The sequence below is a fragment of the Staurois parvus genome, unplaced genomic scaffold (assembly GCF_062004578.1).
Source record: "Staurois parvus isolate SC_StPar_1 unplaced genomic scaffold, SC_StPar_1.0 ptg001955l, whole genome shotgun sequence".
NCBI lineage: Eukaryota > Metazoa > Chordata > Amphibia > Anura > Ranidae > Staurois > Staurois parvus.
In genome coordinates this window covers 126,177-140,531 of record NW_028319751.1, presented here as the reverse complement: position 1 = coordinate 140,531, position 14,355 = coordinate 126,177, and the positions used below count along the sequence as shown (strand labels likewise).

At 39.7% G+C, this 14,355-nt stretch overlaps 1 protein-coding gene across 3 annotated transcripts in view; it reads left to right on the top strand.

Annotated features, from left to right (window-relative positions):
• Nucleotides 1-14,355, top strand: part of SCYL3 (SCY1 like pseudokinase 3) — a 102,584-nt gene that overhangs the window by 84,800 nt on the left and 3,429 nt on the right. For all 3 annotated transcript variants that reach the window (XM_089664580.1, XM_089664581.1, XM_089664582.1), the window contains exons 10-11: nucleotides 3,273-3,440; nucleotides 11,905-12,515. In XM_089664580.1, coding sequence (XP_089520706.1) covers nucleotides 3,273-3,440; nucleotides 11,905-12,515 — 779 coding nt within the window. The remainder of the gene's footprint in view (nucleotides 1-3,272; nucleotides 3,441-11,904; nucleotides 12,516-14,355) is intronic.

The following is a 14,355-nucleotide window of genomic DNA, read 5'->3' as shown; positions in this document are numbered from 1 at the left end:
ATATACCGCCATTTGTAAACACTATAACTTTCACGTAAACCAATTAATTTACACGTATTGGGATTGTTTTTTATTTTTAGCACAGACATGTAGCAGAATACATTTGGCCTAAATTTATGACAAAATTTGATTTTTTTATTGGACATGTTTAATAGCAAAAAGTCAAAAATATTGTTTTTTTTCTCAAAATTGTCAAATCTTTTTTATAGTGCAAGTAATAAAAAATGCACAGGCGCTCAAATAACAAAAGAAAGCTCAATTCGTGGGAAGAAAAGGACGTAAATTTAATTTGGGTGCAGTGTTGCATGACCGCGCAATTGTCAGTCAAAGTATCGCAGCCCCGTAATGCAAAAAATGGCCTGGTCAGCAAGAGGGGTAAATCCTCAGAAGGGCAAGTGGTTAATGATTAGAAAATCAACAAACCTTTCTAAAACAAAATATTGTGGAATATATTTTACTCGTTTATGGCCAACTTTAGAGGGCAGAATCTTCCACCTTTCTTCCTCCTATCAGAAAAGAAACCATCTAACTTGGTTAACACAGGTTGCCAACAAGTATACAGTGATGTTCTCTCTCATAAAAAGACTGAGCATCCTCTACAAAATGAGTGTCTTGGGTATCCTCGGCAATAACATTTTTTTTTTTTTTTTTGGTAAAATTTATATTTCATAAAATATTTTACAAATTTCTATGGTGAATACACTTTCTGATAAAAAAAGCTTTTTCATGACATTGAGTAAAATCAACTCAACAAAGTATATTTTCCTTAAAATAATATACATAAGTATTTTTTGAACTATCCAGTTCTGATTATATTCTGATTTTGTGTTGCTAAAAATTCCATCCTCCCACCATAAAACTGGTATGGCTCCTCTCAAACCTGCTACTCAGCCTACCAGCCTCAGGCTGGGATGGTATACCTATAGCTAAGAAATCCAATGGTTGAGCTTGCAGGAACAAACCAGAGTACATTAATTTCTGTTAAACCACCTTGGTAGCCTTCAAGTCTGGGAAATTCACACGTTCATTATGAGTCAGGCATACAGTTTGGTATAAATTCAGAAAACAAATCTGTATCCTTTCTTGCCCGCCAGCTATTCTGCATACTTGCCACTTTAGGCTTTTTGGGCTGGAATATTTTTTTTTTTATAAAACGTTGTGTGCTTCTTTCGTAACAGAAGCAGTGTTGAATCCAAGTGGCAATAGCTTTTCACTAGCTTGTACTTGCTGAACTATTGAAAGAATATCTAATTTTTTGCATTTCACTTAGTGAAAAACCTCAGGAATTAGGGGTACATTTTATAATCCCTGGCAAAAAGTATGGAAGCACCACTCTTGGAAAATGTTAATTCAAATGTTTAATTGTATAGAAAAAAAAATAATCACAGACATGCCTCAAAATTATTTTCATTTAACATTCCAACCTTTTGGCTGTAAGGAACACTTAAAAAAATAAAGTAAACTGTAGTCAGTTGTAACTGTTTTTACAGATCAAGCAGAGGAAAATACAAAACCAAACAAAAGTTCCAGCATCATCACCCTGCCCAATGCAGATTCGTGTGTCATGATTCATCACTGAATATCACTTTCATCCAGTCATCCACAGTCCATGATTGCTTTTCTATAGCCCACTGTAACCTTGTTTTTTTCTGTTTTAGGTGGTGTTGATGTTTTTTGCTTGGCTTTTCTGTATGTAAATCCCCCTTTTTTTCGGCGATGTCTTACAGTTCGGTCACAGACACTGACTCCAGTTCTGCCCATTTATTCCTCATTTGTTTTGTTGTTCATTTTCTGTTTTCAAGGCATATTGCTTTACGTTTTCTATCTTAAAGCTTTTATGTCTTCCTTGGTCTATCAGTACACTTCCCTTTTACAACCTTCTCATTTGATTTATACTTGGTCCAGATTTTAGACACAGCTGACTGGGAACAACCAGCATCTTTTGCAACATTTCGTGATGATTTACCTTCTTGAAGAAGTTTTATGATCCTCTCCTGTGTTTCAACTGATATCTCTTGTGTAGGAGCCATGATTCATGTCAATCAGCTTGGTGCAACAGCTCACCAAGGTGTGCAAGCACTTTTTTTTTTTTTTACCTGCAATCTAATTAACAGATGTAATCTGATGCAGATGTATGTTTTAGAACTGCAAAGTACATGGTTTTCCCATATTTTCCTCAGAATTGGGTGATTCCATATTTTTGTCCTCTGCTCGATCTGCAAAAACAGTTGCAAATGACTATTTTTTGTGTTTCTTAAAGCCAGAAGGTTGAAAAGTTAAATGAAAATAGTTTTGAGGCATGTCTGTGATTGTTCTTTTTTTTTTTCTACAAAATTAAATGAACATTTTCCAAGAGTGGTGATTCCATACTTTTTGCCAGGGGTTGTAGAAAAATATGCATTAGGAAAAACCTAGAACTGATTGAGCTCTGAGCAACTGCCACACATTTTTGTTCATGTGTTCTGTATTCCAGCACTATAATTCAGCACACAGGTTTTCACATTCCAAGAGAGACACTGAAGTATTGATCACAGGTTTTTACACATTAATGTCTGAAACCTTTTCCTCCTTCATGAACCAAGTAGGACATATTGCAGGTGATAATAATACCAGTTTCTTTTAAATATCCACGCAGAGTGACGTTTAGTACATTAGGACAAGTTGATGCTTAGTAGTTGTGTGTAAGATAAGATTGGTGCATAACTGAGGTTTCTACATAATTACAGCTCAGTTGTTCACATCTAACAAAATTTTGGGTATTGCATAATGCAAAATCTGTGAGCTCTTTGTCTATTTGTGTATATGTTTAATCAAACACTGTTAACTAATGGTTTTTATTCGCAGAGGAAGCGGAAATTATGTTCCCACTACTTATTTTTCTTTTTGGGCTTATGTTATACTTCATAGGTTTCCAAACAAAGGGCCAGTTTACTGTACTTCTGACTTGAGGGGGGCCAGACTGTGGCCAGTGGAAGTAGGAAATGTCCTGGCGCTGGTGGGAAGAAACCATGCTCCAGACATTGTAGTCACTGGGAGAAAGAATAGAGCCCCACCTTTGGTGGCAATGGGAGGAAAACTGCCCAATTGTTGGTATCAATGAAAGGAATAGTATCCCATCATTGGTGCCACTGGGAGGATTCATATCTTACTATAGTGTAGTGTATTCTATAAATCTTTACAATCATGTTTGCAAACAACTCGTTCAGTCTCTTTTTCAGTCTTTTTTTTTTTTAAATTTCTCCTTTATGTGATCAAAATTGTATTTTCCACAGGTTCGCCTGTACATGGCACCAATAACCATGTGCACCAGGCAACATCAAACAGTCTGTCATCAGTACTAGCAAAAAGCAATTTTGCGGTGAGCCACAGTTCCCTGATTAACAAAAATCTGAACAGGAAAGAATCGCTAAAGGAGATTTTACAGGATATTTCCATACAAAGTAAGTGCATAAATTCTATGTATGGTGTTTGTTTTATAGACTTTGATAAATGCTTAGTATGTTGCACAATTTCTGTAATTTAAATCCAAAGCAACTTAACCACTTGCCAACTGCGCTATTGCTGAATGACGGCTACAGCGCGGATGTCCAGTTCTGGCAGGGCGCCATGACGTCTTCCCAGAACACTCCCTCCCGTGCACACCCAGCGTCCTATGGACACAGCTGATCATGTGATGTGGTAAAAGGCCAATCACAGCAGCCTTTTACCAGGTGATCCAATGACACAGATCACCAGGTAAATGCAGTTGCCAGTTATCGGATGCACAGCGTTAGGAAAGTACTGCCGGTAACTGGCAATTGGCAGAAAACAGATCGGCACTGATCATCAGGGCACTAATGATCAGTGCCACCCACCTTTGCCCATCAGGGCCTAGCAGTGCCACCTATCAGTGCTGCCCAGCAGTTCTGCCAGTCAGTGCCCAGCAGTGCTGCCTCTCAGTGCCTATCATTGTTGCATATCAGTGCCCGCCTCATCAGTGCTGCCTATCTGTGACCATTAGTGCTGTGTATCCATGCCACTTATCAGTGCAGCCTCATCAATGTACATCAGTGAAGGAGAAAAATTACCTGTTTGCAAAATGTTATAATAGAAACAAAGAAAAACTTTTTTTTTTTTTCAAATGTTTTGTTTATAGCGCAAAAAATAAAACACCCAGCGGCGATTAAATACCACCAAAAGAAAGCTCTATTTGTGTGAAAAAAAAATGATAAAATGTCATATGGGTACAATGTTGCATGACCACGCAATTGTCAAAGTGCTACAGCGCTGAAAGCTGAAAATTGACCTGGGCAGGAAGTGGGTATAAGTGCCCGGTAGGCAAGTGGTTAAATACAGTACTCCATGCCTAGCAGCTTGCAGTCCTAATATTAATTGTGTAGTTCAAATGCTCAATGACAGCAATATCTGAAAGTTGAATAGGTAAAATAAAATGTCTAAAGGGAAATTACTAGTGTCTAGCTGAGGAAATGTATAACTAACAAGGCTGGCTGTAAGAATGAAATACCCTTTGTAAGGCAAAACAGTAAAACGTATGTATTTCAGCTGTGCATTTAGCTGCCATTGCTCTGTGGGGCAACATCTTACTAGAGTGTTTTTGGTGAACACGGTAGAGAAACAGCAGCAAAGGATCAGGCATCTTACATAACCAGAAGTGTGAAGATTCTGCTGAAGGCTGTATCTAAGGGAGGGTGCAGTGGTGGCTCATTACCTTCCAGAGATGTGCTAAGAGCCTTCTTTTATAAAAAATTAGAAACAAAGTTATATATATATACAGTTGTGTTCAAAATAATAGCAGTCAGATATCACTAACCTGGTCAATCACGGTTTTTGGTAGAAATTATATTTCTACATGGCAAATAATATACTAGCAGGTGTAGTAGAATAATAGAAATCCAACAGACCCAACAGTCATGACAGGCATGCTGCTGATTCTGTGTAATTGAATCACTAATTGAAAGGGGCATGTTCAAAATAATAGCAGTGTGGAGTTCTATTAGTGAGGTCATTCATTCTTTGAAAAACAGGTGGCAATTATTGCCCTTATTTAAGGAAAGAAGGCAGCAAATGTTGTACATGCTGGTTATAGTGCATTTCTCTCTGAAATTCTGAGGAAAATGGGTCGTTCCAGACAGAAGAACAGTGTACCTCTATTAAAAAGTTGATTGGAGAGGGGAAAACATATAAAGAAGTGCAGAAAATGATAGGCTGCTCAGCTAAAATGATCGCAAATGCTTTAAAATGGCAACCAAAACCTGAAAGACATGGAAGAAAGCGAAAAACTACCATTCGAATGGATAGAAGAATAGCCAAAATGGCAAGGACTCAGCCAACAATCAGCTCCAGGAAGATCAAAGAAGGTCTAAAGTTACCTGTGAGTACTGTTACAATTAGAAGACGCCTATGTGAAGCCAAGCTATCTACAAGAAGCCCCCGCAAAGTCCCACTGTTGAAAAAAAGACATGTGCTGAAGAGGTTACAATTTGCCAAAGAGCACATTGACTGGCCTAAAGAGAAATGGCGCAACATTTTGTGGACTGATGAAAGTAAGATTGTTCTTTTTGGGTCTAGTGGCCAGAGACAGTTTGTCAGGTGACCCCCAAACACTGAATTCAAGCCACAGTACACTGTGAAGACAGCAAAGCATGGTTGCACAAGCATCATGATATGGGGATGTTTCTCATACTACGGTGTTGGGCCTATTTATCGCATACCAGGGATCATGGATCAGTTTGAATACATCAGAATACTTGAAGAGGTCATGCTGCCTTATGCTGAAGAGGAATTGCCCTTGAAATGGGTGTTCCAACAAGACAACGACCCTAAACACACCAGAAAACGTGCAACATCTTGGTTCCAGACCAACAAGATTGACGTTATGGAGTGGCCATCCCAATCCCCGGATCTTAATCCAATAGAAAACTTGTGGGGTGACATAAAAAAATGCAGATTCTGAGGCAAAACCAAGAAATAGAGAAGAACTGTGGAATGTAGTCCAATCATCCTGGGCTGGAATACCTGTTCACAGGTGCCAGAAGTTGGTTGGCTCCATGCAACAGATGTACAGCAGTTCTCAGAAACAGTGCTTATACAACTAAATATTAGGTGATTCAAAGGAAAGCAAAATCTTCAAACATTTTTCAGTTTATATAGTGAATGTTTGAGTTTGTAAAGAATACAAACACTGCTATTTTTTTGAACAGTCTAAAATTTACGTTTCTGCAATTTTTTTAGAGGAACAACACAAATTTGATATATTTTTCTTTGTGTTTTGATTTGGAATAGAATGTGTAGTGTTCCCAATTCATTTGTGTATATGGAAATAAAAGCTATTAGAAGGATTTTGAGCTTTTTTGACTTATATATTTTGCCCTCACTTCTGGCTCTCTGCCTCAACTGTGGTTCTATGTCGAGGTCTCTGGTGCAAAGTGCTCCAGGCCTCACAAGCCCACTAGGCCAACAAACAAGTAATCCTAGGCTTGCGTTCTTCTGACATCCAGAATGGGAGGGGTCGCCTCTATTGGTTTGCTAACCGTGTAACTCTGCTTTCCGATTCTGTGGCATCCCCTTCCTCGTTTCAGGCTCTCTACAGGGTAGTGTAGGATTTGCTTCTTCAAGGGGTGATAACCGTGGTATCCGAACCAGAGGGATTTGGGGGGTTATTCCAACCTGTTCCCATTTCCAAAGAAGGAAGGAGGACCTCAAAGCTCTGAATTTCATTATTGCTGTACAGAAGTCCAGGATGGAGTCCATCCATGCCCTGGTGGCCTTTCTGCACCAGGAGGATTTCCTGGTTTTCATAGACATCAAGGACTGCACTCACACATTCTTGTTTTTGCCAGGCAGCTGTAATCCTGTGTTTTGCAGTTGGGGACACGCGTTATCAAGTTGTTGCGCTTCCCTTTGGGTTGGCGCCCACTCCTCAGGGGTTCACCAGGTGCTGGCCTTGTCCTGACATTGCTGTGACAGCGAACAGGTGGTTTGTGTGTACCTGTCTGCTATCTTTTCATTTTTGGAGGTCGGACTCTCTCATTTTGGGTGTGTGGACGGCTCACCAAGGTGCCTGGCAGCCTTTTCTGCCACAATTTCTTGCTGGATCAGGCAGATGGTTGTTCAGGCTTCAGTCATTAAGGGTTGGGCTTTACCTTTCACGTTACTTCACTCTCTACTAAGGTGATTACTGCCCCTTGGGTATTTTCATCTTTTGACTTCTGTGCCTCACGTTTGCAAGGCAGCTATCTGGTTGTCTGTGCACTCCTTTACCACTTTTACCAAAGGCATTGTCAAATGTATGTTTTGGCCGCAAGGGTTTGCAGCCTGCTGTTTGTAGTTTTTGTTCCTCTTCTGGGGGGTTCTTGGTGATTTGGTGCTTTTTTTTTTCTCTGGTCTCCCTCCCCTCATTGAGGCACTGATTTGGGATGTCGTATGGTCAAGAATAGAAGATGCTGTGTCCATTAAAGAATGAAAGAGAAAACAGGATTTTTTGTTACCGTAAAAATCCCCTTTTCTGAGTTCAATGACAGACACGGCACCCACCCCACTGCTTGGTTCTTTTTTTACTTGTACTGCTTTGTGACTAACTGGCGTGCCTATGGCAGAGAGGGGGTTTTATACCAGCCTCGAGTGCCCATAGGCATTGCTGTATTTCATATCTTCCTAGTGTCCTACTCCTGTAGGTGGTGCTATTAAACCCTGTGGACAAGAATAAAAGAGGTAATTTTCTTCAGTGAACTCGGAGAAAATGATTTTATGGTAAGTAATAAAAAAATCATCATGTTTTTTGGGTACCATAGTTTTTCTTGTGAAACAATGGAAGTACACGGTTTTAAAACTTGCCATGTTTGGTATCTGTTTACTCGATGCAAACCCATCTTTTATATTTTTTTAAAAAATTGGGTATTCTACCATGTGTTTGTACTAAAAATTAATTTTATATATTTTCCTGAAAACATGCAATTGATAAACAGTTGCACAAACATTGTGCAACATAAACAATTGCAACTGCTATCTTTTTATTTTCTACATGGCCACTCAGTAGTGATTGACATTTAGCAGACACCATGCCTATCCAAGCTAATACACACAGCTTTACTTGAATGTTATCAGTGGTAAGCTGTGTGTTTATTGTGTTTGCAGTCCAGATTACACTGCACAGACACTATGCTGAGCACTCCCTTACTGATACTGTATAAGTGGGTAATACATCATACAGTAGATCCTAATGTAATAAGTAACACAACAAAGTAACTTGCAACACACTGTTAGCTGCAGATTCAGAGTCCTAAAGTATACAGGTGGACAGGCTCTGTAGAAGGTATTTACATTCGGATGAAACTGGCTATGGAAGTTGGGTACACCATCTCGGACATGGTAGCTGTGATTGACAGGTCCTAAAACCCAGGGGCTGTGTCAGCAACAGTCTAAAATAGTCAGTGAGATTTGTGGCAGACTAGGAATCTGTAGACAAAAAAAGATTGCCTGCTGTAATGTCCTTTTAATGAAAGTTTGGAGGTACACAGTGGAAACTGGTATTACTCTGTGATTTTCTCCCCTTCTCCACTAAGTGCCAGAGGTAGAAGCAGATGGGACAGAAACAGGTGAGGCTGGAATTCTTCTTTAATACAAATAACCTATTTATTGTTTCCAAAAAATATATAACTGCTAATATATGCAAAGTATTTTCTTTATTTGGCACGACATAATATACATTAACAAAAACAGCCTGGGACATTGGATAAACATAATACACAAGGTATTCAAGCCTTCTTATTTCAAAAGTTCCCTTTTGGATTAATTCAGTATTATGTGGATCACTAGGATGACCTGTTGTGTTCCATGAAGAACCTGGACATTTGATAAGTATGTGGTTGCTTGTTACATCCATTATAAGTGATCTCAGTCCTATCCTTTCAACCCAGTTGGGATGAACCAAGTTTAATTTGAACTTTGAGTTATGTACCCTGTTTTTTAAGAGCACAACAAACCTATTATCTATTAGAGGTTATATGTTCTATATAAGTTGCCTTATTAGGTTATGTATGGCATCAGGTGTTTGCAAATGGGATATCCTAATGGTAGGACCTATTTATCTACTAGAGCGATTGACAGTTTTAGAGACACATGTGTAATGCAGGTCATAGACGGGTCGTTTATCGGCCGAATTTTCATCTGCATGAAAAATCGGCCGATATTCACGCCGTTAGTGGGGCAATACCGTCGGCTCTTTTTCGCGGATCTTCTCGTTTACTTTTATCGGTCATGCTGGAAAATCCCCGAAAAACTGCCTTTTTTCGTTGACATTGGTGGCAGCATCGACCGATTTTTTTGTTTATTGGCCGATAAAAGGCCCCTCTATGGCCTGCCTTTGCGATTGCTTGATTACTGCCAGTATCCATTTATGATGGTGGTTATGATCTGAGCAAGTGCTAAACATCTAGTTTGAGGTATACATACATCTGGAGTAAAATGGGATACCTACAGGCAGACACCTCTATGCTGGGCCTGCCAGGTTCCTTAGTATACAATATAAATAAAAAGCAGTGCTAAGTTTCCCAACATATATATTGTGTGTAAATCAAACATTTAACCATTAGCCACCCGGCCTATAGCCGTTTGGCGGCCGCAAAAATTCTTTAGCTTTCTGGGGTGTACACCATTTGGCGTCCTCCCGCACATGCGCAGTTCGCGCGGTTGCAGAGCCGCGCAGCGGCGCGATCTGTCACCGGCCGTGTACCTCGGACACGGCCGATGACAGATCTGAGTACTGGCCCCCGTTGCCGGTACCATGTGACCTGCTGTGACCAATCACAGCAGGTCACATGACAGTTGTATACAATGGATGGCTTCATTCATGCCATCCATTGTATACTAGTGCCTAGCTGTGAATGGTCACAGCAGGTCACATGCACATGTCATGTGATTAGCTGTGGCCAAATACTGATCACTTCCCCAAAGTAGTACAATGTTACTATGGTAACTACTATGGTAGCTACTTTGGTCATAGTAAAATATGAAAAAAAATCTTAAAAAAAAATAAAAAAAGTAATAAAAAATTAAAAAGAAAAAAGAAATATATATATTTTTTTTTCATACTGTCACCAGTCAGTGTCCCTATTCACCGCCATGCCAGTTATATGATGACGCTGTACTGCACTGGTGACAGTATGTAAAAAAAAAATAGTGAAAATAATTTTTTTTATTTTTTCATTTTCCAAAAAATTATGACCAAAAAAATACAACTTCAAAAAACTCACCATTCCTCCTATGAAGTACGTCGGACTGTCTACTCTGCAAAAAGGGGTCATTTGGGGATATCTGTACTATTCTGACATTCTTGGACCTCAAGAAATTAGATTGGCTGTCAGTACTTCAGGATTGATCAGTTTTCAGATCTATACCATAGTTTGTGAACTCTATAACTTTCCTACAAACTAAATAATACATCCTAATTTGGGTTATTGTCACCAAAGACATGTAGCAGAATACATCTTGGCCTAAATTTATGAAGAACAATTATTTATTTGTAAACTTTTATAACAGAAACAAAGAAAAACATGTTTTTTTTCAGAATTTTTGGTCTTTTTTTTGTTAATTTAGCAAAAAATAAAAACCCCAGCGGTGATTAAATACCACCAAAAGAAATCTCTAGTTGTGTGAAGAAAATGATAAAATTTTAGTTTGGGTACAATGTTGTATGACCGCGCAATTGTCATTCAAAGTGTGAGAGCGCTGAAACGTGAAAAATGGCCTGGGCAGGAAGGTGTAAAATTGCCTGGTATTGAAATGGTTAAAGTAAATAAAAATGCATAGAAGATCCAAACTTGATACATACCTGTATTTAATCAAACCTGTAACATTATGTGCCATGCATGTACAAGTAACTTAATCAGTGCAATGTAAGTCCTCATCTCAGTACAAATCTCAGAAGATGTTGCAGATCTTCATATCTCCCAGTGAACCATGGTCCCAGTATCTAAATGAAAAAGCACTTATCAGAACACCTTGACCCCCAGTTACAAACAAGCATAAGAAATAAAACCTCCAGTGCAACTCTAAGCACTCAAGTGTTAGCTCTGCAGTTCATAATATCAATAACGGTGTGCACACATGAAGAAAAAGCCAACCATTGTGTGAATATGTAAACAACACTTTATTAGAGATCGATTAAAAACACTAACATTAAATGCAAAGTAAAAAGCGCTTACTTGTTTTCAATCCAACGGCAGTTCCGATCGACAAAGCTGATGTGTGATTGCGTCACCGCGTCTTGTCCCACAGGGACAGGATGTGGTGACATCTTCAAGCTTTCCGAAGGGGCGGGGCCAGGACACAGTGACGTTATCACACATATCAGCTTTGTCGAGCAGAAATGCTGCTGGATTAATTACAGATAGGCCCTTTTTCTTTTAATCCAGGGTGCGTTATTTCATGTGTCTTGTTGAATAAAGAAAAGTAATTGCTTTATTTGTATTAATCATATGTCTGGAAGTGAGCTTTTCTTGTATGAGTTTAATGGGTTATGTACTGTATACAGAGGAGCCACCCAATTACTGGGAAAAAATCCCATTATATAGCACTCTATGAGCACTGTTTTGAATGAGCAATTGATCTGAATTTTTCTGTAACATGAAATGTAGGTGGACAATATAGTCTCTTTTAGTGTGTGTAAAGTGAAAATAATATAATGTTGGGCACCAAAGCTTTTGTATACCCTTTTCTGTTACAAAAGCATGCTAAGCACTTCAGTTTCAATTACATTAGCTTACAGATTTGTATTACAAGGTCAACTTTAAATTATGCCTCTTTTCTCTTTGATGAGATTTGACCTAAATATTGGCACAGCTGTAATGTGTATATTATATCGTATATGTTTGTAATTTTTGTTCTCTTGTGACTGTTTTTGATTAGAGGACTGCTTTTCACATTCATTGAATGGGGTTTCTAAACTCAAAGACTCCCTCCTAACTAACTGTGATCAAGTACAACAGTCAACAGAAGATTGGCCAGATTGGAGTGAATCAGAAGGGAACACAAGCGAGAAGATCCCCAGTGTACATGATATTACAGAAACTAATGACAGATCAGAATTGGAGCAATGGATTGATTTTAGCTTGCCCTGTGATAGTTCAAGAACTGTGACAATTCCTGTTGACAAGTTTGTTCATCTGTCTTCTGTAAACCCTGTTTCTGAACTGGACAAGAGTACTAATAGCTGGAGTTCACATACTGTGAAACAGAAAAAGGAATCTAAGACAGATCCTGTCCCAGAACAGGTCCCAAAAAATAGGTTTGAGTCTGGATACAGTTTGGGAGATGAATTCACGATAAAAGTCAAGAGCAAAAGCAAAGACCCAGAACTAGATTGGTTTGCAGATATGACACCGGAAATAAACATTTCTTCTGCCTTTTCTGCTTCTGGATACCATGAATTTGAAAATAAAACACAGACTGATGTTATAACAGATTCAGAACAAACTGCTACATTTTCATCCAAATTTGCTGCTGCTGAAAATACAGAGGTAAAAAAAAAAAAGAAATACTTAGAATGGGGTTTTTCATTTGAATTACATACAATACCTTGTGCAGTGTCTGGAAACAGTTGTCCATTTAATCCTTTTCCTTCATACCTTGCAGGTTTTTGTGATGATCAATAGCACCTCTTGCTATTACATCCTTTCCTGTATTGAACTGCATGGTGCCCTGTGTGGGATTAACTGCTCGCCATTCACCTGGCTGTGACATGTCCCCTGTAATCATAAGCACTACAGGGGATGTTGGCATCACAGCTTTGTCATAGTCGGCATATGAGAGAAGCCAGGGCTATCAGTTATAAAGAGAAAATCAAAATTTCCATGAACTCTCACCCTGAAGCAAGGCCACAAGGGAAATGTAGTATGACTTACAGGCACCATTCTTCTACTCTCACTTGGTAAAATGAAACATATTATTTAGGTACAGAGAATTGAAATTTCATTAAAAGCGAACGTAAAGTGGTTGTAAAGGCTCAAGGATTTTTTTTCTTTAACCTTCATGCATTCTATCCAGGAAGGTGGGAAAAAAAAAAAACCTGTGCGCAGCAGCCCCCCGAATACTTACCTGAGCACCCTCTCAATCTAGCGATGTGAATGCGAGCCTCGGGTCTCACTTTCTCCTCATTGGCTGAGACAGCAGCGGGAGCCAACTGTTAAAGTCATTGAGTCAGTAAGGAGAGAACAGGCAGTGGGGCGGAGCCACGGCTGTGTTTGAATGGACACAGAGCAGCGGCTCAGGAGCAAGCCTGCTCAGCTGCCCCCTTAGCAAGCAGCTTAGCAAGAGGGAGAGGCCAGGAGCGTCGACAGGGGATCTGAGAAGAGGAGGATTGGGGCTGCTCTATGCAATACCAGTGCACAGAGCAGGTAAGTATGTCCTGTTTTTTATTAAAAAAAATAGATTTTACAATTTCTTTAATATGAGAGAAAGTCATAATGCTGGCAATCCAGAACTATTTGTGGACTTCTGCTTTAAGTTAGCAGTGAGAGTTCTGAATGGATCGTTATTGATCTTAATTCTCTCCAGACCTTTGTATGCCATGCACAAGATCCTCAAATACAAAGCAGTGCTGCCATTTTTGCTAGTAATAATAAAAACAAAAAAAAAGGCTCAACAGCACTGTACAAATATAGAGAAATATATACAGCATGGGGTAAAAAATAAGTTTGTCCTGCATAAACAAGTACTGGTCAACCTGCTTCAGAAAACACACAGTGGTTGTCCTTGTTTAAACAAGCAGAGTTTAACTACATGCCGCCCAGCCACTGTAGAAATACGGCGGCAGGGCTAGGCAAAACCACGTTTTAAAACGTGTGTTTGCAAAACAGGTAGGGGGCGTGCGCGAGGCGCGCCACTGCCCTACCTGTCCCGCCGATCACGGCCGTGGATGCCAGTTGCCGGGTCACAGCCGGTCGTTACCGGCTGTGTCCCGCCGATTAGCGGCAGTCATTGACAGAGAGCAGGGCTGCAGTAGCTCTGCTTTCTGTCAGTTCCCTGTCAGCTCCTGACATGCTGAGCTGGAGAGAACAGTTTCTCTCTCCCGATCAGCGTGTCCAGCCCCCATGCAGTACACACCCCCGCCCCCTAGTAAAACACTCCCCTCACACAGTTAACCCTTTCAGTAAATAAAGTTAACCCCTTCCTCCCCAGTGCCATTAGTACAGTGTCAGTGTTTTTTTTTTTCCCTGATCACTGTATTGGTGTCACTGGGGATGTCAGTGACCCCAAGTCAGTTCCCCCAGTGTCAAAATGTCCATCACAGTCCCGCCATAAGTCGCTGATCGCCGCCATGAATAGTATAAAAAAAAATTAAAAATCCCAGTATCTTTC